This window comes from Talpa occidentalis, unplaced genomic scaffold (assembly GCF_014898055.3).
Source record: "Talpa occidentalis isolate TD23 unplaced genomic scaffold, MPIMG_talOcc4v2.1 talOcc4.13, whole genome shotgun sequence".
NCBI lineage: Eukaryota > Metazoa > Chordata > Mammalia > Eulipotyphla > Talpidae > Talpa > Talpa occidentalis.
Genome location: NW_023601322.1, coordinates 98607561 through 98630716, shown reverse-complemented (window position 1 = coordinate 98630716; position 23156 = coordinate 98607561). Strand labels below are relative to the sequence as shown.

At 56.3% G+C, this 23156-nt stretch overlaps 1 protein-coding gene across 4 annotated transcripts in view; it reads left to right on the top strand.

Annotated features, from left to right (window-relative positions):
- NPNT (nephronectin) overlaps window positions 1-22745 on the top strand; it is a 57187-nt gene extending 34442 nt beyond the window's left edge. For all 4 annotated transcript variants that reach the window (XM_054694589.1, XM_054694588.1, XM_037509591.1 and 1 more), the window contains 9 exons: window positions 3458-3577; window positions 4777-4896; window positions 5649-5783; window positions 5986-6108; window positions 7294-7692; window positions 18220-18306; window positions 18542-18640; window positions 20961-21217; window positions 22020-22745. In XM_054694589.1, coding sequence (XP_054550564.1) covers window positions 3458-3577; window positions 4777-4896; window positions 5649-5783; window positions 5986-6108; window positions 7294-7692; window positions 18220-18306; window positions 18542-18640; window positions 20961-21217; window positions 22020-22130 — 1451 coding nt within the window. In that variant the 3' untranslated portion in view covers window positions 22131-22745. The remainder of the gene's footprint in view (window positions 1-3457; window positions 3578-4776; window positions 4897-5648; window positions 5784-5985; window positions 6109-7293; window positions 7693-18219; window positions 18307-18541; window positions 18641-20960; window positions 21218-22019) is intronic.
- The last annotated feature ends 411 nt before the right edge of the window (window positions 22746-23156 follow it).

Sequence of the window (23156 nt, the reverse complement as noted above, 5' to 3'; positions counted from 1 at the left end):
GAAAGCCCCTCTAGTGTCTGAGTCTCAGCAGATCAACCAGGGGTCCCGAGGGAGGACCCCTCACTTTGGGCCTGCTGGCCGGTGTGAAAACAGAAGCATCAAATTGACAGTGTCTTTCTGGTGCAGGAGAGCTCTGTAGAAAAGCGAGGTGGCACTGTCACCTCCACGGTTCTTTTCGTGAGACTTCATCTCCCACCTGCTCTGAGATTTAGGAACTTAGAATGATTGGTTTAAAATAGCTGGAATTAGGAGTCACCCTCTCCCCCAAATCGGAGCATGGTGCCGCTGTGTCTCCTGCACAGGAACTGGGCGGCTGGCTTCCCTGCAGATAGATCCCTTGACTCTCTAAAGGGTAGCATGGCCGTTACGGCAGTCAGCGTGTTCGTGTGACCTCCAGTTTACTTAACATAAAATGCAGAAGCTTAGACACCCGAGGCTGTGCACAGCGTCAGCCTCAAAGGGAAAAGTCCAGGTGCACGGAATGAATTTTGAAAGTTATTTCCTTGGGAGCCCATTGGGTTGTCTTAGTCACTGCAGCTCTTCCCAGTTTTTCATCTGCGTTCAGTGTCTGCATGTTGATAAAATTTCTGATTCTTTTTCCTGAAGTAATTGCAGTGCTGCGCAGCTTGCATCTCTGTTCTGGAGTAACTCCTCTCCCTCTCCCCCTCCCCGTACCCCCGAGTCTCCTACCTGTGTGAATATTCTCCTCCCTACCACCCATGTTCCCTGACAGCTGCACACGTGACGATGACAGCACGTGAGTGTGGTGGGGAACTGTAGAGTTCTGTCCTCGGATATGATGACAAAGGTACATGGCAAAGTTCATAAACTGTCTCATTACACATTTTTAATAGTGATAGTACATTGTAAACTTAGAAAGAATGGGATTAAAGTAATTGTAAACTTTTTTAGTAGGTTCTAATTTTATCAACTACTATGATTGAGAGAAGAAAGTGCGATGAAAGTTTTCATGTCTGTTCTCCTTATTGTAGAAATGTGTGCTATACATTGCATGTGTCATTTTCACTTTTCTGAATTAATAGGTAGTAACAGAAGCATTGCTAGGACTGTCACATCATCCAAGAGATCTGGGAAACAGCACGTATTTATAAGGCATTAATTAGGTTAAAGGAAACTAAGGCATAATAATCACAGAACGCAACTCCTGAAGAAAAAGTTACGAGTGTTGCAGAATCTCCTTTTATTACTTCTGTGGTGGTTTTGGCAAGGATGGAGCTGAGTTGGCAGGAGAGCTGTGCCCGTGGCAGCTGGTGGATGAAGGCCCGGGCATCCAGGACAGCTGTCAGGAGAGGTACCCCCTCCACAGAGGCTGCTAGGCACCCCTTTCTCACATGTCCTCCCCTGTCTCTGGATACTTACGTGTCAACGTAATTATAGTAAAATCACCAACAAATATCTGTACATTTACCCACCGAATGCTGTGTGGGTTTTACCCCCCATATTTTACACAGAGATCCCCATGTGTTGCTGGTGACTTTTTTTAATTTACAACTTCTTACTGAATTTTCATTTCCTTTCCATTTCATAATTCTTAACCCCAAAAGGCTACTCCCCGTGGGGACAAACAGATAGATTTGCACTGCATATTGCAGGAGTCTAAGCCTGCGTCACAGCGATCGCCTTTATTGGCCACAGCAGAGCTGCCTGCCCCAGGGACCCCCTGCAGCAGGCTGCACGGAGGGTGGGCGCAAGTCCCATGCGCCTCAACAAGGCTTGCGTGCTGTCTCACCAGCCCCTCTGGAAACCCAGGCGTTCCTGTGGCTCTTTAAACCTGAGGGTTTTTTCTCAATAATTTTATATCATTCAGTAACCATCCTTGGAGATACAAAATTCAATCCTACTCTTTTGCTTTGTATTCTGCTCTCCCTTAGCAAGGAGAAAGGCTTTGCATTTGGAAAGTAACCGTGGGATCAGTTTGAAGTGTCCCTTAGTGCATTATCAGTGGGAATTTATCTACGCTGGTGTGGATGTGCAGGGAGCTACTAGGTATGATAATTCCCTCCTTAGAACATGAGACAAGATACCCCAACTGTACTTTCTAGTAATATTGAAATGCAAGGTAGGAGAATAGGAAAAATGAAGGGAATTTCTATTTCTGTCTGCCTCGATTTAAATTTTTAACTTCATTTGACAGGGGAAGGAATCTAAGTTTGCTGCTATTAAATTTTGAAAACTTCTTTGAGGAAAATTTTTTGAAATATTTAATGTTAAAATAATTAAAAATGTTTCAAATCCCCTTGATTGGGCAAGAAAGAATAAAGCAGAAAGTTGAAGCTAGGGCTCTGTCACCTGGCTGGGGACCTGCTTACAGTTAGGAGAAGGTTAGAAAAAGGATAATGTTGGGAAGTCGAGAGAACATGAAAAAAAAACCTAGATGCAATGCTTAGTAGTGGTATTAACAAGTCATGCTATGTGACTGCTCAAGTGAAATATAGAGATTTCTAAAGAATGGAACAGATGAGATTTAAACTTGACTGGAATTGAAAACAACTTCTAATGAAAGAAATCTTTGTTTCTCATTGGACTCCATGCATTAGCTGCTAATTAAAGTAGGCTAGTCAGGTGCTGATGCTGGCAGTTCCAGACAAAATAAGCGCGTGGCCACATTTCTTTTTAATGAAGTCTGCATTGTGACCATGCCCCGTTCAGTGTTTGTCACTGAGTTTTATGTTCACTTCAGGCAGTGTTCAGCTTGAGCTGGAAAGATTGTTCCTATGCAGTTTATGGAATGACATTTAAACCCATCAGCATGAAACTTACACTCTAGTCCATTCCTTTTTTCACATGCCCTTCTTACCTGCCAGATGAATGCATGTATGTTGGAGAGTCTTTAAAAAACCTGGTGGCTGGAGTGCATCAGGAAAGTAGGAAACAGGATTTCTCCTCTAACCTGAGATGAGTGTGGACTCCAGCAGCCGGAGCGAGAGCAGCGCCAGGGGATCATCCCGCTTCTCGGAGTGTTAGCTCTGAAGGTGCAGCTTCCTGTGGGAAGGGCCAAGCCACGCACTGTGCCAAAACCAGTGTCCTGCCTGCCAGCTAAGACAGGCTCACAGAGGCTGTTCAAACGGAGCCAGAGTCGGCACACTGGCATGAGGCTGCAGCAGGGCGGTGTGTGACGATGCTGGCGCCAGATCACAAGCCGCCTCCCCCGGGATGCTAGACACTCTCTCTGTGGGATATGGTGGGCAGGTTCTGCAGGACGCTCACCCCAGCTGTCCTGGGGGAGAGACCCCAGGTCTGAGGTGATGCATAAGGCACCTCTGCTGGGAGGCTCCTGGTCCCCACCTCCAGGGCGCAGGCAGTATTCAGAGGAAGACAGGGTGTGTGCCACCGCTGCTGGGCACCTCTGTCCTCCTCCTCCACCCTGGGGAAGCACTGAGGCAGCGTCCACCAGGCTGCAGTCGGTCACTGTTCTGCTCCCACCCGCCTCTTGCAGATCTCAACGAGTGTGGCCTGAAGCCGCGGCCCTGCAAGCACAGGTGCATGAACACCTATGGCAGCTACAAGTGCTACTGTCTCAACGGCTACATGCTCATGCCTGATGGCTCCTGCTCAAGTACGTCCAGCGCTGCAGCCGGTGCGGCAGTGCCTGGGGGTGTGAGTGTGTTCCCCCAGCCCCCCATGGCGGGTGGGGTGCCATGGGGGTGTGAGCCTGTCCTCTCCCTCCCTCCCATGTGAGCACGTGTTTCCATGTGAGCCTCCTGCCCCAGCATAGGCCCAGAGCTGCAGCAGAGGCCTGGCACTTGCTTCTCTCTGGTGCCAGTGTGGCTGGCACTGATCGGGAAATGGTATTTAGAATAAGAATCACAGCACTAAGTGTGTTTGCTGATGTTTTTCGTGTCTTCTGTCTGGGTGTAGAACTGGTCAGGGTAGAGGAGAATGTGAGTGACCATTTGCTGTCCGTCAGGATGGACAGGAAGCTGGGGGATGGTAGAGAGCCCGTCACCCCGCAGATTGAATACGAGCCCTTCACAAACACCCACTTTCTCCATGCTCACAGTTCTTCCTCTCAATTAGTCTACGTGCTGAGTATGACCTTTTTTTTCTTAAAACAAAATCCTTCAACTGAAAAAACACAGAAGCAGCTTTCATGTGTGTCTGTAAGAAAGGCACGCATGGGGGTGCTGCTCTCCTCTGCATGTGTTACAAGGTGGCCGCACTCCACGCGGAGCCAGGAGTTTGTATGATGTGGAACAACTGATGCTGCGATCCTTGTACTGAGACAAGTCACACCCGCTCGCTATCCGTTACCTCCCACTGGGCTGCATTGGATAAAACGGCAGCTTCCTTTAGTTGGCATTGCATGTTTTGCACGGAACTTTCTGAAATGAAGCGAGTTTGTGTTTACAGAGAGGAGGCAGTGATGCTAGACTCTCCCGACACGGCAGCCGCGGGAGATCTGCTGTCCCTAGAGAAAGAGTTGAGGCAGTTACTCCGCTGTTTTATGAAGACCAGCACCTGCATGAGTAATCTGGGAAATCCCCTCAATTCTTGGTTTCCCTTAGCCTGTGAAAATTTCCAGTAATCTATGAGAGATAAGGATTTAGGTGTGTCATTTAATTCTTCATTGTCCCCCAGTGACAGCAGAGCTGGTTCGTTTCTTCTTGGGGGGTGTTTTCTTGCTCCTTCCCAGCCCCCACTTTGATTTTCTCAGACTGCTGGGTAATGGGGTCTCCCCTGCCGCCTTCACGGTGGGCTGGGATGTCCCTGTGGGTGCAGAGACAGCACCTCTGAGCACCCGTCTCTCTCTTCCAGGTGCGCTGACCTGCTCCACGGCCAACTGCCAGTACGGCTGCGACGTTGTCAAGGGCCAGGTGCACTGCCAGTGTCCCTCTCCCGGGCTGCAGCTGGCCCCGGACGGGAGGACCTGCGTGGGTGAGTTATATGGGAGCAGCCCGTAGGCTGGGGAGGAAGCACAGGTCATGGGCTCTGGCAGGTGGTGACCAGCCTTCCAGACTCGGGCGCTCTCTGTGAATGCGCCCTGGACAGAAGAGCGACGGGCAGTGGAGGCGCGGGCAGCGCCTGCCCCACGTTCTTGCCTGGTCTGTGTGGGTTTGACGTGCCCATGAAGCTCGTGGGTATGTCTCATGGTCCCAGTCGGAGTGAGTGAGAGAGAGAGCCCCCCACTGGAATGAGGGACAGCTCCCCAGGGTCGGGTCCCATGTTGACCCCCGATTTAGCTGGGACCTGTGCTCTGGCACGTGTGGCCCTGAGCTGATGTCAGTGGGTTGGAACATGGATGAATGAAAGAATGAATGAATGCTGTGATGGTTTTGTATTAGAAGGGTTTGGGGCCTGCATTTAGGAGCTTGGCCATGATGATAAGACCTGAGACCCGCTCTGGGAACATAACTCTGGTTGACATCGATTAGTTGACGGTCAAATGGCTTCCTCTACATTTTCCGCTTCAAGTCGCACTTGCCAGGACCCTGTGCCAGGGGGGACAGATGGTGCTGAGGCAGGCGCCGGCAGAGGGGAAGGTGGGGAGTTGCCATGGACGCAGCCAGTGGGGGGGTGCGGGGGGTGCAGCTGCTGGATGAGGGCATGGAGAGCCGCCTCAGGCATCTGCAGACCACCCTCCTCAGGCTGGCACCTGCTGTCCTGAGACAGCCACTTTCTCTTTGCAGATGTGGATGAATGTGCCAGCGGGAGGGTCTCCTGCCCCAGATACAGGCAGTGTCTCAACACTTTCGGGAGTTACATCTGCAAGTGCCACGAAGGCTTCGACCTCATGTACATTGGAGGCAAATACCAATGTCATGGTGAGGAGCCACCCACTGCTGCCTCCAGAACGTTCTCTTCATTGTTGGGGCAGGGGTTGCCACTGAACAAGCCGGTTTAACCACCCATCATTCTCGCACGTGGGCTTGACTTCTGTCTGCGTGACGGCCTTCCCAATGGGAAAGTTTCCAAACTCTTGTGTGTGCGCACATGGTCAGCTCCCCCTCCCCCCTCGCCGTGCAGATGTCGACGAATGCTCCCTGGGCCAGCACCAGTGCAGCAGCTTCGCCAATTGCTACAACACGCATGGCTCCTACAGGTGCCAGTGCAAGGAGGGCTATGAGGGTGACGGCTGGACCTGTGTGCGTGAGTATTTGGTCTCCCAGCTTGGCGGGTGGTGCAGGGCCCTCCCAGTCACTGTGGGGGACAGGGCAGACCCGTACCCCAGGAGCGGGTGACTCGCACCATCGTGCATCCTGGCCTGTGCTTTCCAAACAACATAGCTGCCTGCTTGGGGGTGGTGCACGCTAAAGACGAAGCCATGCCTTTCCATGTCAGCCCTCACTTCCCGCACGGCAATGGCATGCCTTCCCTTATGCCGCTGGAAGATGATAGCGCCCTCCCAGAGGATCTGATTTTGTTAAAAGCAGAAATAAACGCTGGTCCTGGTGTGATGGTGGGTGAACATGAATATAGTCTATGTTTTCTATGCTGATGTCTTAGGTCTACGATTCTATTAAAGATCACTCCTATCTGTAGTTTTGTCTACCTGCAGAGCAGTTTTTTAAGTGTTGTTTGGAGCACTGCCTTTGGTTAATAGATAAAAATGAAGAAGATGCCATTGAAGAGGAAAGTTTCACAGACCAGAGGCCATAATTAGGCGTACGTTTCATGTAGCAAGTTAATTTTTTAAATTTCTGGAGTGAAATATTTACTGAAAATCGTGGGGCATAAAATCATGGGGATTAAAGGATTTTTGAAGGGTCAGGTAGACATGCTCCCAGTCTCCACCGTATCATTCCAGGCAGATTAAATATTAATTCCTTTTGGTGAAGATAATCAAGGGAGAGGGTTCCTTGGATGATCTCGGTGACCTCTGAAATTTTTTTCTTAAAAAAGCAATTGTCTAAATTAGTAAGGGGGAAGGAAAACCAACCATAAAACAGTGAGTAGGACATCTTAATCAAACTGTTTTTGCATGTGTCAAATTAACGTTGTCTTTAAGTGGACATTTCTCCTGTTTTGAAAAACTTGGAGTCTTTCCCTATTACAAACCTCATCAGTAGTTCTCTGCTTCACTTTAAAAATAGTTAACTTTCGTGTGTTTTGAAGAATGTCTATTCTTTACAGAAGCAGCGGTGTGATTGTGTCCTGCATGGTGTGTATGCACGGTTGTCTTATTTGGAAAGCAGCATGGCATATGGTAGGGGGATGCCGAAATGTGGAAGTAAGCCCAGTCTGCAGGAGATATTTTGATGTATGTTTTCACAATGCGATGTTATTCTTTGTAGAGATGGTTACACTCTGATTGAAAACTTTCAAATCTTTTAGCTATCCCGAAAGTCATGGTCGAACCCTCAGGCCCAGTTCACATACCAAAGGAAAATGGCACCTCTACAAAGGGGGATGGAGGGCAGAGTAATTGGATCCCCAACGCCGGAAGTACCCAGTGGCCTCCGAGGACACCGTACATTCCTCCTGCTATCACCAACACGCCCACAACTCAGCCGACAACACAACCACCACCGACGCCCAGGCCAACTCCACAGCTGACCCCGCCCCCGCCCCCACCCACAGAGCCCAGGACTCCTCCGCCACCACCAGCAACCCCAGAGCGACCAACCACCGGGCTGACAACCGCTGCACCTGCCACCACCACAGCCCCCAGAGTGGTGACGGTGGACAACAGGATACAGACCGACCCTCAGAAGCCCAGAGGAGATGTGTTCAGTAAGTGATGAAACTCAGCCCATTTGACTAGAATTGAGAAGCAGCATTGTGTGTGAGCATGAGGTGCGTCATTGTACACGAACACTGCGCTGTCCCCCACTGAATCCCAGGTCCTTCCTCCCCGCTGCGGCTCACCTCTTTACCCCAGTTGCCCACCCCTCTGCTCCCTACCCTTCTGGTAACCATTTCTTGCTTGTAGAGTCTAAGAAAATGTTTATCGTTGTTCTTTTTAATTTAGCTGTTTCTGTGCCACAGGTGAGTGAAATCACAGGGCGTCTGCCTTTCCCTGTCTGACTCACTCACTCCACAGAACCCCCCCAGGGCCATCCATGCTGCTGTAAATGGCAGGGTCCTCCACCGGGGTGGCAGCTTTATGCGCCGTGTTGCTTTGAGTCGGCCGTGTGTTGATGGGCACTTTGTTTGTGTCCAGCTGTTGTAAATATCGCTGCAGTGAACATGAGGGTGCAGATATCTCTCTGATCGTGTTTTCTGTATTCAGGTAAACACCCACAAGTGGGATAACTGCTTTGTATGAAACTTGTATCTTTAGTTTTTTGAGGGCTCTCCACACGCAGGATGCAGCCTCTATGGATGCCTCCATCCCCACCCACAGCGCAGGGGGCTCCCACCTCCCCACATCCTCCATGACTCGTCGTTTCTTGCCTTTTGGAGAATAGCCATCCTCGCAGGTGTGAGGAGGGACCTGCTGTGGTTTTGATTTGTATTTCTCTAATAAGAGACCACAGACATCTCGTGTGCCTGCTGGCCATCTGCACGTCTTCTTCAGAGAAGTATCTAGTTAGATCCTCTGCCCAGTTTTTAATTGGGTGGTTTTGTTGTTGATGAGTTTTGTGAGTTCTTTGTTTATTTTGGATATTAAGCCTTTGTCAGATCTGTGATGTTCAAATGTCGTCTTCCATTCAGCAGTGTTTGTTGTTTTGATGACGGTTCTTTCGTTGCGCAAAAGGTCTTTAGTTTGATGTAGTTCCATGCGTTTATCTGGCTCTTGTTTCTCTTGCTGTTGGAGACCAGTCCCCAAGCACGTTTCTTAAGGTGGTGGCAAAGAGTATACCACCGAGGTTTTCTTCTATATATGTTACGATTTCAGTTATAGCGTCTAAATCTTAAATCCTTTTTGAATTAGTTTTGGTATGTGGAGATGGAGCATCATTCTCTTTCTTTAGATTTATTTACCCATACAAGAACTGGGGCACAGGCCAGAGGTATGGGGAATGAGAGGATTCACCAGAGACAGAGCAGGGAACAGAACAGGCACACTGACTAAAATGTACTGCTGAGGGGAGCAGTGAGCGAGACAGGAGAGGTCTGCTGTGCCTTGTGGGAAGCTCTCTGGCTGGGGATCGAACTTGCACTGCAGCAGCTATAGACAGCTTCATAGGTTGTGTCTTAACCCCTTGCGCCACCAGGGAGGTACCTGGAACATCGTTCTTTTGCATGTGATTGTCCAGTTTTCTCAACATTACTTATAAAAGCGAGTTTCCTTGCTCCACTGTAAGCTCTTGGCCTCTGTGTCATAAACTAATTGTCCGGATATGTGGAGTTTTATTTCTGGACTCTCAGGTCTGTTCACTGATCTGTGTGTTCTTATTCCAGTACCATGCTATTTTAATTACTACTGTGTCATCGTATACTTCAAAGTTGGGGTGTGCAATACTTCCATTTTAGTTCTTTTTTCTCGGGATTGTTTTTGCTATTTATAGTCTTTTTTAGTTCAAAATAAACGTCATGATTTTGGGGTCTTCTGCTTTGGAACATTTAAACAGATGATGATGCTATTTCAAAATGCCTTGACTAAGGATCAAATTCATAAAAGGAATTGATTGCGTGTCATATACGCGTGTCAAAATGTCATAAGGAGCTTGTGAAAGACAGCCAGCGGAGCAAGTGAGGATGCGTGCACACAGGGGAGGGCCATCACAGACTCAAGTTGCCGGCCTCAGCTCCAGCGCAGCGCGAGAACTGTAAGAAAGCCGAGTTACTTGAAACCTGCTGGGGATGGTGCTCACTGGAGCATGCGCTGTGGTCAGCTCTGAGCCTGGGGGTTGTTCATGTGGACAGTGAACTCCTTCGTGCCTCGAGGGTGCCGGGCCTGCACCGGTGTTGGGCTTAGAGGCAGGACATGAGGGGTTACCATCTGGTGGCTGGGCCGCAAATTGGGGAACCAGCTTTGTGTAGGACATGAGGGGAGGGGAGAAGCACTGGCCAGTCTTTGGGCTGGGAGAGCTCGGGGGGTCTCGGGGAGGAGGGGTTGAGGGGACAGGGACCTGAGGGTAGCTGGTGCAGAGGCACGCAGCAGAGAGGGGTGTGGCATGTGCGGTCAGCGGGGGCTGCTGAGGAAAGCTGGGCAGTCACGCCTGTGCTCACTGTAGGCTGCTGGTCAGACGCAGCCCAGTGGGGTTCAGGACTCTGGAGCAGATGAGGCGGGGAGGCAGCCCCAGTGGGAGAGGCCGGAGGGGAGAAGCAAGTCTTGAAGGAGAGGAGGCTGCGCCTTCAATACCAGACCAAACTCGCAGCTTCGGGGCTCGCGTCACTCCGTGTTGCCGCCTTTGCCTCCCCGCCCTGCCCCCCGCTCTCTGACGGTCTGTGTCTTCTGTTCTGGCCCCACGGCCCAATCGTAGACGTAAATTGTTTGTGTCCTTTTCAGAGACGGCTTCCCCCCCCCCCCCCCCCACCCCAGGTAAAGAGAATATTGATGTCTGTGACTTTCAGGAATGAAAAGGCTGCTTCTTGCTTGGGACGGTCAGTTCAGCTTTTCCTTTCGGTCATCGTCCACGTAGATCGAGGGTCTCTAGTTCTGATGTAATTGTGTGTGTTTGGGACAATTTATATAATTTTCAGAGGAACGTGATACAGATTTAATAATGCATTTTTACATCCATCTCTTACTTCTTGTGATTTTTCTCCTTTGCTCTACTGTCCTTTTCTATTTGCTTTTATCTCCCCCTGATCATACACAAGTATTTTTATTCTTGAGTACTTGAGTCAATGCATTTGTCACTCTGCTGTCTTAATGTAGGGTCATAAAACTTGCCTATTTGATATTTAAAAAACCTCTCCCGTAGATACCGGCAGTGTTCCGAGTCTCGTAATGTTGCCTCTGTGTAAGAATGAGCTCTCTCTTCCCACCGCTCCTGTCCGAACACACTTATGAATTAAAAACACCCGCCCTGAGGTCCACCCCTAGAATGCAGCAGGCTAACATGGGACGCCCGCAGTTCCGAGGGTGTGAGAGCTCTTGTTCTGAGAGAGCGTGATCTTGAGCCAGGCCCCGGGGAGGAATTCCCTTGAAGGCCTGCCAGGCGCGCATGCCGCAGATAGCATCGCTGCCTGTGCGCACTCGCGCCGGTGCAACTGCCCTCTCCTCACAGACGCAGCTGCTTCACGTGAGCCCGGGGCGGGGGGGGGGGGGGCTTTCTGGCCACTTCCTCAAGGCTCACATTCTACACGCACCTCTCACCTGCCTGTTGAGCCTTCCCAGGTATTTCCAATTAGGGCCTCTTCTATCCTGAGGAGTCGTCAGGTAGCCATTGAACGGAACTTTGTCTAGGATACTGTGTATCTAACACACTTCTTAAATGTAGAATGAGGTGGAGACACAATCAAGTGTCTTTGAAAGGAAACATGGACGCAGTGGAGACCCAGGAAGCTGAGGTGTTCTCATGATGCTCAGCTAGAGCATCTGGCTCAGAGGGGGAGCTGTGTTCTCACCTCCGTCGTGCGTGACTGTGGCTCCTCCTGCGTGCTCTCTTTAAAATGGGTGGAAGATTCCTTGTTTTCCATTCTCAGAGTGGTTTCCAAGAGCAGACATGTCACAAGTAACGTGTATGTAAGTCATTGATTACGCTTTAGCGTGAAGAGTACAGCATTGACTAGGAGTAACTAATGTGATTAAGGAAACAGCCCTTTGTGTGATCCAGTACATTCAGCGGGCACGTCCAAGAAAACTTCCCTTTCAGTGACCACTGCCTTTTAGTTGGAGTGAATGGCTTCTAGTCACATGTGTTTTGGGGAAGAGCCTCCCCATAGGCGTTTTCAGCAACTCCCGTTCCAAGGCCACGTCAGTGTGGGAGGCCCTCGCCCAGGGCCTCCGAGCGGGCTCAAGGGCAGGTGCTCACCTTGGAGAGGGGGACTGTGTGTTTGCGACCTCCTCGGATCAGGCTGGGCCAGACGGTCCCGGAAACCCAGTAGGTGTCTCCCAGCAGCCCTCTTCTGGGAGGCTTCTGAGACCAACGTGCGGGCCGTGGACACTGGGAGAGCCACAGGGGATTTGGGGAGGGCCGAGCGCTGCTGGGCAGACTCAGAGCCAGAAAAGCAGGCTGACCTGGCAGACGTCCCTGCCGGAAGATGCCTTATGTGCACCCACAGCCGAGGACGACGTGGGGGGAGCACTGGGGGGGCTGCCCATTTTGGGGAACACACTATGTGGAAGAACGTCAGCGCCTGCAGTCCCATCAGACCCGGCCAGGGGTGCTCCGCGTGTCTGCCTGTGCCTGCAGGGCTGGCGTCGGGAAGAAAGGCCATGCGTGGGCATGGCCTTGGGTGTCCGGCGCCTCTTTGGGGTGGGTCTCATGGCCTGGGTCACCCTTAGGCGGTGATCTTTGCTCTCTCCCTGCCTGTACTTCGTTACAGCCGCTCCTGTGGCCGTGAGCCCTTCAAGGAGGGGTTGGTGGAAAGGGAACCCCAATAGGAGAGTGAACTAGGACTTTTGAAAAGGTTCCCCAGGGAATTCTGACCCTGAATGGTGTTCATTTTATTTAGAACAAACTGTTTTTTAAGCATTCGTGAAAGATTTCCCGCCTTTCCGTGTTTAACCTGTCCGTATCTTCTTCGCCACTGAGTGTGGGGTGTGGTGCTCGCCGCTCCCGGAAGTGTGGTTGCCGCGAGGACTCCTGGGACTTAGTCGTGGCCAGTGACATGGCACGTGTCACCGGGTGCTTAAGTAAGGTGCGGCTCCTAACCCTTGCAGCGCTGCTGTCACCCTCACCTTCCAGAGACCTACTGTGCTGCTCCGTCCTTACTGTGCACGGGAGCTGGTCCGTGTCCAGCGCAGGCCGACAGTGCGGCTCTATGACCCCTCAAAGGTCACAGGGCACGGCGCAGCCCACCCCGCCCCTCTCGGGGACATGCTGCAGGCTCTGAGGGGCAGTGGCAGCTCCAGCCCAGCAGAATCGGCTCTTGAGTGGAGACAATTAGCCAGAGGGGGTATTGACAGTGGAACATCTGTGCTAGAACGTAGCGTGCTGCATCGGTCGCGGGAGCCAGAGACAGGTTGCAGAATCAAGGTCACAGGCTGTGATGCTCTTTGCGGCTGTTCTCCCCCGCGTGCCCACATGGCCCTGCCCGTGCAGGGGCTCACCTGTTCCCCCTGCAGATCTTAGCGCTGTGGCTGTTGTGGCTACTTGGCTCTGAGCCATGGCAATAGGACCCCCCCTTCTGACTGTGTGTGGTGGCGGAGAAAAGATGGCTTCTGTGAGGGGGGACAGGCCGTCAGATGAGTTTGCTTTCCAGCAAACAGCGACACCCCAAGGGGGTGCCTGGCAAGAAGGGGCGGCCTCTCACGTGCAGGTCGGGATCTGCTGGTTTGCAATATGAAAGTTGCCACCATTTTGATTCCTGTTTTAGTTGGGGCCTGCGCTGACGGGTCCAGGAAACGTCCTCTCTGGGCAGTGACCTGTGTGGGGTCTTCTAGGCTGTCTGGCGCCTGCCCCCTTTGCGTTATGACAAAACACAGGGCCCCGTGTTGGTCACTGTCATGCTTTGTGTTCAGGTTTCTTCCAGGGTCTCAGTGTTCCCTGCGGCTCAGCGGGTCCTTGCTAGATAACCTGACGTGTGAGAGTGACCGGGGAGCGGGGAGCGGGTAGCCCCCGGCGGCCCCCACCCTGGCAGACCAGGGGTCCTGCGTGCGGCCCAGCAGGAAGGGGCGTATCCCTGGTCTGTGGCCAAGAGTTCCCGCACCACCCACATTCCCACCGAGCCCCACCGCCGTGACGTCTGCTGGCGTTTCCTCCCCAGCCCCTATCGAGTCCAGCGTCCAGCGCTGAATGGCCATTCCCCGTGATAAGGAGCCGCAGGAGGCCAGCGCCTGAGGCAGATCCTGGCTGCTCCATCTCCCAGGCCTTCCAGCCAATCCATGCTGCTTTCTTTCTTTTAAAGGATTTATGAATTTATGCATATAAGAACTGGGGTGCTGGGCAGAGGTGCAGGGAATGAGAGGACCCACCAGAGACAGTGGGGAACAGAACAGGCGGAGTGAAACACTGCTGAGGGGGGCAGCAGGCGAGCCAGAAGAGGTCTGCTGCGCCTTGTGGCTAGCTCCCTGGCTGGGGATCGAACTTGTGCTTCAGAGGCTGAGGACAGCTTCACAGTCCTGAGACTTCACCACTTGTGCCACCAGGGAGGCCCACGGTGATTTAAATGGTCCATTTTTAAAAGCGGGGTCTTCCGGGTAGCCCAGGCTGGAGAGCCAGGAATGGCCGCAGATGGACTGGCCACGCTGACCAGCCTCTCAGCAGCAGCCAAAAAGGGCCAGTTAGAGGCGCCTCTACCCTGCACTGCTTGCTGCTGCTGCTGCTGCACGGCAGGCCCCCCTTGGCCAGATGTCTGCATGTGGCCTGTGGGCCCGGCCTGAGGGGCGCGGTGGTGTCAACCGGAAGCAGGGCTGCTGCAGACATGCAAGCGAGGCTTCCACTGTCCCTGCTGGGCCCTGGCCCGGGACATGCCCGCTCGTGCCCGAGACCAGGCCTCTGGAGTTCTGGGAGACTACAGAGGGCCGGGCACGTGCCGCAGGCCAGGTGAGTCTTTGACAAAGGCGTTCCCTGCATCGTGTCCCTGCTGTGACCAGCAGCGCAACATTTAGCTGTGTGCATTTAGCAACATTTAGCAGTGCCTCTTCTGGTGTCTCCCTGTCCTCTCTCTCCGTCTCTCTCTCCTCTCTCTGTCCTCGTTGTCTCTGTCCTGTTTCTCCTGTCTGTCTCTGTCTGTCTCTTTCTCTCTCCCCCGCTCTGTCTTCTCTTGTCGGTCTCTGTCTCTCCCCTGTCTCTAGTCTGTCCTGTGTCTCTGCACTATTCCTCACATGCCTGTCTCTGTGTCTGTTTCTCTCACTCTCTCTCCTCTGTCTCGCCTCTGTCTCACCTGTGTCTCTCCTCAGTCTCTCCTCAGTCTCTCCTCAGTCTCCTCTGTCTCTCCTGTCTCTCTCCTGTGTCTCTCCTGCGTCTCTCCTTAGTCTCTCCTCTGTCCCCTCTGTCTCTCCTCTTTCTCCCCTCTGTCTCTCTTCTGTCGCTCCTCTGTCTCCTTTCTCTCCTCTCTCTCCTGTCTGTCCTCGGTCTCTCCTGTCTCTCTCCTCTGTCTCTGCTCGGTCCTCTCCTCTGTCTCCTGTGTCTCTCCTCAGTCTCCTCGGAGGAGAGAGAGGAGAGACACAGGAGAGACAGAAGAGAGACGGAGGAGAGACAAGAGAGAGATTGGAGAGACGGTCTCTCCTGTGTCTCTCCTCTCTCTCCTCTTTCCTCAGAGTAGAGACAGAGGACAGTGGTGAAACTATCTCTCCTCAGTCTCTCTGTCCCTCCTCTGTCCTCATTCTCTCCTCTGTCTCTCCTCTTTCTCTCCTATGTCTCTCCTCTGTCTCTCCTCGTCTCCTCTGTCCTGTGTCTCTCCTCAGTCTCCTCGGAGGAGAGATTAGGAGAGACAGAGAAGAGAGAGAGGAGACACTGGACAGACTGACAGGAGGCGGAGGAGAGAGAGGAGAGACATCTCGTCAATCTCTCCTGTGTCTCTCCTGTGTCCCTCCTCAGTCTCCTCTGTCTCTCCTGTGTCTCTCCTCAGTCTCCTCATTCTCCTTTGTCTCTCCTCTCTCTCTCTTCTCTCTCCTCTCTCCCTCTCTCTCCTCTGTTTCTCCTGTGTCTCTCCTCAGTCTCCTTGGAGGAGAGAGAGAACAGAGGAGAGACACAGGAAACACTGACGAGAGACAAAAGAGAGACAGTCTCTCGTAATTCTCTCTTGTGTCTCTCCTATGTCCCTACTCTGTCTCTTCAGTCTCTCCACTGTCTCTCCTCTCTCTCCCCTCAGTCACCTCTGTCTCTTCTCTCTCTCCTCTGTCTCTCCTCTGTCTCTCCTGTGTCTCACCTCTGTCTCTCCTGTGTCTCTCCTCTCTCTCCTAGGTCTCTCCTGTGTCTCTCCTCTGTCACTCCTGTCTCTCTCCTGTGTCTCTGCTCAGTCTCCTCGGAGGAGAGAGAGGAGAGACACAGGAAAGAGACAGGAGAGACAGAAGAGAGACACAGGAGAGTGAGGAAAGACAGAGGAGAGAGAGGAGAGACAGAGGAGAGAGACAAGAGGGACAGAGGAGGCACAGAGGGGAGAGACAGAGGAGGGAGAGGAATGTCTCTCCTGTCTCCTCTGTCTCACCTCTCTCTCGTCTATCCTATCTCTCCTGTCTCTCCCCTGTCTCTGCTCAGCCTCTCCGCTGTCTCCTCTGTCTCTCCTGTGTCTCTCATGTGTCACTCCTCTGTCTCTCCTCTCTCTCCTCTGTCTCTCTTGTGTCTCTCCTCTCTCCCCTCTGTCTGTCCAGTGTCTCTCCTGCCTCTCTCCTCTGTCCTCTGTCTCCTCTGTCTCTCCTCTGTCTCTTCTCTCTCTCCTCTGTCTCTCCTATCTCTCTCCTGTCTCTCCTCAGTCGCTCCTCAATCGCCTCTGTCTCTCCTGTGTCTCTCCTCTTTCTTCTTTCTCATGTTCTCACTCAGTCTCGCCTCTGTCTCTCCTCAGTCTCACCTCAGTCTCATCTCTGTGTCTCCTGTGTCTCACCTCTGTCTCTCCTCTGTCTACTCAGTCTCCTCTCTCCTCTCTCTCTCCTCTGTCTCTCCTGTCTGTCTCCTCTGTCTCTCCTCTTCTCCTCTTTGTCTCTTCTGTCTCTGCTCTGTTTCTACTCAGTCTCCTGTCTCTCCTTTGTCCCTCCTGTCTCTCCACTCTGTCGTCTGTCTCCTCTGTCTCTCCTCAGTCTCTCCTGTGTCTCTTCTCTGTGTCTCTTTGTCTCTCCTCAGTCTCCTGTGTCCTTCCTCTCACTCTTCTGTCTCTCCTCGTCTCCTCTGTCTCTGCTCTGTCTCTCCTCAGTTTCCTCTGCTCTCCTCTGTCTCTCTTTTGTCTCTCCTCAGTCTCCTCTCTCTCTCCTCTGTCTCTCCTCTTCCTCTCCTCTCTCTCCTAAGTCTCTCCACAGTCTCCTCTGTCTCTCCTCTCTCTTTTCTGTCTCTCCTCTATCTCCTGTGTCTCCACTGTGTCTCCCTTGTGTCTCTCCTCTGTCTCTCCTCCATCTCTACTCAGTCTCCACTCTGTCTCTCCCATCACTCCCCTCTGTCTCTCTTTTGTCTCTCCTCAGTCTCATCTCTCTCTCCTCTGATTCTCCTCTCTGTCCTCTCCTCAGTCTTCTCTGTCTCTCCTCAGTCTCTACTCTGAGGAGAGAGAGGAGAGACAGAGCAGAGAGAGGAGAGACAGAGGAGAGAGAGGAGAGACAGAGGTGAGATATAGGAGAGACTGAGGAGAGACAGTCTTCTCTGAGAGACTGAGGAGACAGTCTTACTCAGTCTTCTGTCTCTACTGTGTCTCTCCTCTGTCTCTCCTCTTTCTCTCCTGTCTCTCCTGTCTCTCCTCAGTCTTCTCTGTCTCTCCTGTGTCTCTCCTCTCTCTCCTCTGTCTCTCATGTCTCTCCTGTCTCTCTCCTCTGTCTCTCTCCTCTGTCTCTCCTCAGTCTCCCCTCTGTCTCTCCTCTCTCTCCTCTCTCTCCTCTTTCTCTCCTCTGTATGTACTCTGAGGAGAGAAAGAGCAGAGAGAGGAGAGAGAGGAGACAGAGGGGAGACACAGGAGAGTCTGAGGAGAGACAGAGGAGAGAGAGGATAGACTGTCTGTCCTCTGTCTCTCCTGTGTCTCTCCTGTCTCCCCTGTCTCTCACTGCCTCTTCTGGTGTCTCCCTGTCGTCTCTTTCTCTCCGTCTCTCTCTCCTCTCTCTGTCCTCGTTGTCTCTGTCCTGTTTCTCCTGTCTGTCTCTGTCTCTCTTTCTCTCTCCCCCGCTCTCTTCTCTTCCTGTTGGTCTCTGTCTCTCCTGTCTCTAGTCTGTCCTGTGTCTCTGCTCTATCCCTCACACCTGCTCTGTGTCTCCTCTGTGTCTGTTTCTCTCACTCTCTCCTCTCTCTCCTGTCTCTCCCTGTCTCTCATCTCTCTCTCCCTCTGTCACTGTGTCTCTTCTTCATGTCTCTGTCTCAGCTGTCTGTGTCTCTCCTGTCTCTGTGTGACCCTCTGTCTCTGTCCCGTGTCCTGCTCTCTCCCGCTGCGCGCCCCCCTTCCTCTCCCCCTGTGTCTCGTGTCTCTCGTGGGTTCCTCTCGCGCCTCGGGTCCCTCCCTCCCTCCCGCCGCCTCTCCTGCGCTCAGTGTCTGTCCCGCCCCCCCCCCCCCCCCCTCCTGCCGTATTCCTGCGTCTCTGCCCGCCCCGCCTGGCCCGTCCCCGTCTCACCTGCTCCGTGTGGCCTGCAGTCCCGCGCCGGCCGTCGAACGAGCTGTTCGAGAGCTTCGAGATCGAGCGAGGGGTCAGCGCGGACGAGGAGGCCGGGGACGACCCAGGTAGGCGCGGGCCGGGCCCGCGGGGACACGGAGGCTTTTCCCTTCCCGGCCGGCTCCCGGGAGGCCAGGCCGCGGGGCGGGTGCGGGGCGCGGGCACCCCCTGTGCCCAGGGCGCGGGCAGTACGGGGCCCCCCGGGTAGTACCCGGCCTCCCGGGCACGGCCTGCAGCCTGGGGAGCGGGCGGGGCGGGGGCCGGCGGGGTGGGGGGGCCTCTGTTCACCCCCGCGTGCGGCAGGCGCCCTGGTCCACGGCTGCGACTTCGAGCACGGGCTGTGCGGCTGGATCCGCGAGAAGGACAGCGACCTGCACTGGGAGCCGGCGCGGGACCCCGCAGGTGAGGTGCCCCCGGTGCCCGCCTCAGGCCCGGCCCTGCGCCGAGCCCCTGCCACCCCGTCCCCGTGCCAGAAAAGCCCCGCCCTGTCCGCGGCCCTGGGCCTGGGGGGCCGAGGAGGGGCGGGGGAGCCACGGGGCCCTCCGGGCAGCCCCTTAGACCCAGGACCGCACCCCCTGCCGAGGACGCACTGGGCAGTGTTGGGGTTGGGGGCGGGCACGGCCACATCCTGTGCCAACCCCGCGACTGCCCTGGAGACTCGGGGACTGACGTGAGGTTCAGCTTCCCTGCTGCGGGCTCTCGAGCCGCACCGGCGTGTGTGCGGGGAGTTAGGACACTCCAGGGGGGCGGCTTCTTGTCCTTGCCCCCTTTTCCTCCTCCTGCCATGACCCCCGCCCGGGAAACCACACTGGGTGAGGGCCAGGCCCCAGGGTGTGCACCGGCGCCCCAGGGGCACCTACACGCGGACGTGGGTGCCCTTCCCGCTACCAGGCGCCCGGGACGCCCAGGGGCCGGGCCTTGTGCTGGGCCGGCCTGGGGCTCAACGCTGCCCCTGCCAGCCTCTGCTCCGCTGGAAGCCAGGCGCCCCGGGAGACACCGGGGTCCACTTCGGACAGTGGTGGGCAGCGCGGGCCTGGGGCGCACAGCAGAGCTTGAGAATTGCTGGGGAGTCCCCAGCTCACGAGAAAACACCAGGACACTTCCTTTTCCCCAAGCATTCCTGCCTGCCGGCCTTGCGGCTATGAAAAATGTCTGCTTGGCAGCCCCGAACACGAGCCCTCGCGTTCAGTGACAAGAAGTCGCACCTGGGAAAATGCTCGTTGGCGTTCGGAACGTCACCATGTTGGGAGTCGCCTCCGGGCTGAGGGAGCAGGATTTCAGTTTCGCTTCTGCTTTTCTGTTCCCCTTGGCCCTGCCCTGGCACTACTGCCAAGTGCTCTTGCATTTGAGAGTTTGATGCCAGGAGACAGCGGTGTGCCCGCCCAGGGCAGCGCCCTGCCAGGCTGAACACTGTGACTGAAGGAGGCCGAGCCCCTTCATAGCCTTGGCCACAGTGACGGGGATTGCGATGTTGCTCCCTGGGTAAACAAGCTGTGAAGGCACAAAGCAGTACGGATTTTAAAATACATAAATTAAACTATCAGACTTCCTGTAAAGCTTCGCAGTGTTTTCTACCGAAACACAGTAATTATAATAATATGCCCGGAAACCAAACGTCCCCGAGACACGGCGGCGCATTACGAGGACGCCAGGGCAGGGCTGAAGGCGGCGCCACAGTCACCGCAGGGCTCGGGGAGCAGAGGGGGCAGGCAGGCCCTGCGGGTAGCGGCCGGGAGGTGGGGTTGCTGGGGTGGGTGGGGAGTGACGATCGAGTGCGTTCCACGGGGGTTGGAGATGATCCCCGCTTCCCTCAGACGGGCGGGTTCACCGTCAGAACCTTCTATCTTGGTCTCACCAAAATAGCCGTGGTGATGCCAAGGCTGACTTAGGGGCGCCGTGTACAATCCACCGGTATTCTGCCCAAAATATTGTTTGGGTGAGTTTCTCGGGGCGGGGGCTGGAGCGGCAGAGATTGGGGGTTGGTTAGGGTGAGCCCAGCGCCAGCCTCGGGACCTGTTCCCGGCAGGCTTTGGCTGTTTTCTGGGCTTTTCCTGGCAGGTGCTAAGAATGGAATAGGGGTGCGGGGAGAGGGTGACTCAGCCCTCAGGGGTCGCAGCGTCCCGGGAGGGAAAAAGCGCCACGTGGAGCAGCGTGTGCAGAGGGTTGGGGCCTCGGGGCCCTGACCTAGGCCCAGCCTGCCCGGGCCGGGCCCCTCCCACCCCAGCGAGCAGCCTGGTGACGGGCACTCCCTGGGAGCCTCCCACGTTCCTGGCACAGAACGGGCCAGGCTCCCCTGGGGTGCTGGGGAGGTGGCAGAGCGGCGGGGCGTCCCTGCGGGCACCCTGCCTGCGAGCAGCCCACAAGGACGGCTCATCTTTCCATTGCCAAGTGGGGCTCCCGCCCAGGCAGGTCCAGGACTTGCACCCCACGTTCCTCGGGGAGGCTGGCGGGGCCGACACGCCCCTGCGGGCTCGGCCTGGGGCGCCCGTGGGGTGACAGGGCCGGCGCCGGCTGGGCCAGGGCCGCTGCGCTCCGCTCCGAGGCAGGCGGGCGCACCCCGGACTCTGCGCCCGGTGCCTCTGGGACCCCGGGCCCACTCACCGGGCCACGCCAGGCCCCGCTCACCCCCTTGGAGCCATCAACACGGGCCGGGCCGGGCGCGCTGGGGCCGTCGGGGCGCCCCGGCCCGCACCCAGCCCTCCCCCCCCTCCTCTCCCCGCAGGCGGCCAGTACCTGATGGTGTCGGCCGGCAAGGGCCCGGGGGCCAGGGCCGCCCGCCTGCTGCTGCCCGTCGGCCACCTGCTGCGCGCGGGCGCGCTGTGCCTGTCCTTCCGGCACAAGGTGTCGGGGCGCGCCCCCGGCGCGCTGCAGGTGCTCGTGCGGAAACACGGGGCCCCCGGAGCCGCGCTGTGGGGCCGGAGCGGCGGCGGCGGCTGGAGGCGCGCGCGGATGACCCTGCGCGGGGCGGACGTCCGGAGCGTGAGTACCCGGGGCCCCCAGGGCCGCGGCCCGAGCTCAATGCGAGCAAAACGCAGGACCCGCAAGCGCTCGCAGCCCCGTGGAGAGGCGCCCGCCAGGGCTTTCCGTCCCCGGGCGCCGGCCCCGGCCCCCAGCCCCGCTGGCTTTCCAAAAGGGCTTTGAGAGCCCTCTGTCGCCTTTGCCCGCGAGCCCAGCGGGGCAGCCCGGGGGCTGGGCACTGGCGCGGGCGGGGCCGCGGCGCAGAGCGCAGCTGAGGGCCCGGGGCGCAGAGGCCGCGCGTGGAGAGCTGGAGCTCCCGCCGCGTGACCCCGGGGAAGTCTTGGGGTGAGGCTCTGGCCCCGGGCGTGGCCCCCAGCGCTGCTCAGTAGGTCGCGCAGCCCCTGAGGGTGACGCGCCCGCGCCCTGGACCGCGCTGCCCCGGCAGCGGTCCCCGCGGCGTCCCCGTGTGTTTCTGTCGGGAGAAGAGCCGCGCCCTGGTCCAGTCAGTGTCTAGCCAAGTCCACGTTTTAGGAGCAAGGATGCTCGAGGGAAGGCGCGGCCTAGCGAGGATGGGGTGTACAGCCCCTTCTCCCGGCCCCCCTAATTCCGAGCGCCTGCAGGTGTGGGCTCTGAGCCCCACGGCTCTCTGCACATGGAATTCCCTGCGCAGGGCAGCCTGGCCCGGCCCCTCGCTGCCGCCTTTCCCCGGGCAGTGCTCACCCGAGCCCTGAGCGCAGCGGCCGGCCTGCCTGCCTTTGCCTAAGATGTGGGCGGGGGGCGGTGGAGACCTGACCCCGTGACCCCTGTGGCCTTCTCTCCCCAGGTCATCTTCCGAGGGGAAAAGAGGCGCGGGCACCCCGGCGAGATCGGCCTGGATGACGTGAGCTTGAGAAGAGGCCCCTGCTCCCGAGACCAAGAGCCACACCCCAACTAGCCCTGAGCGGCACCCCCTGCTCCAGTCTCCTCCCCGTCCTGTCCCCCCTCCTCAGGCCTGCAGAAGCCGGGGCAGGGCCGGGGAAAGCCCGCTGGGACCCGCGTCTTGCTGGCCTGCCTTTGTGCAGTTCCCTGCGGGGGGACCCTCCGAGCAGCACGGGGCGCAGCACATGGCGCCAGCTGGGGTCCCCGGGCCTCCCGTGTCGGGGAGGCCGAGGGTGTGACCGCAGCACCTTGACCCGGTCACAGCTTCCCGCTCACAGGCCACGGGAGGCGTTTCCAAAGCAGCGTGGCAGGGCCTGCCGTGCTGGCCAGCGTCGCTCCCCAGGGAGCCTCGCCTCCCCGAGGTGCTGTGCAGTGTCCGCTGCGCTGGGGTCTCCTCTGGCCCCAAGGCGGACTGACTGCTGCCCCCTTCTCCAGGGTGTGTGAGCTAGGAGACGCATTTATTCCTGTCCCTGCGCGTGTCCGGGACCGTGTGTGCTGGGGCCGCCCCCGGGCCCGTCCTGCTGGCGTCGATGGGCTGTTGGTACCGCGGCCTGCGTTCCTCTCCGCAGCGAGCTGTGCGGCGACGTGTCGTGCAGTTCCACGACTCGTAGGGGCAGCGGGAGAAATTCGGGACAGGGGTGGGTGGTGGGGTGGGTGGTGGCGAAGCCGTGGCTTTGGGGAGACCTGGAGCGCGGGCCGGGAGGCTGCAGTTAGCGCGAGGCCGTCCCCCATCGGGCTCCACTTTCAGAGCCACAGCTGGCCTGGCCTGGCGGCGCTGGCCGTCGGCGGGAAGCTGCGAGCCCGTCCATGATGGCGCCCAGGGGAGGGGCCAGGGAGGACAGATTTCCCCAGCGCAGATTTCCACACCCGCTTTCAGCAGCAGACCTGGCGCAGCTGTCGCTCCTAAGTCACATGCGCCCACGTCAGGACGGGTCTGGGGTGCTGCTGTGTGGAACTGGGGTCCCCCACACTAAGGCAACAGACAAGGCCGGAGCCTGCAGCTCCAGACCCCCTGCCTGTATTTCCTCCCTGCTTATTCTAC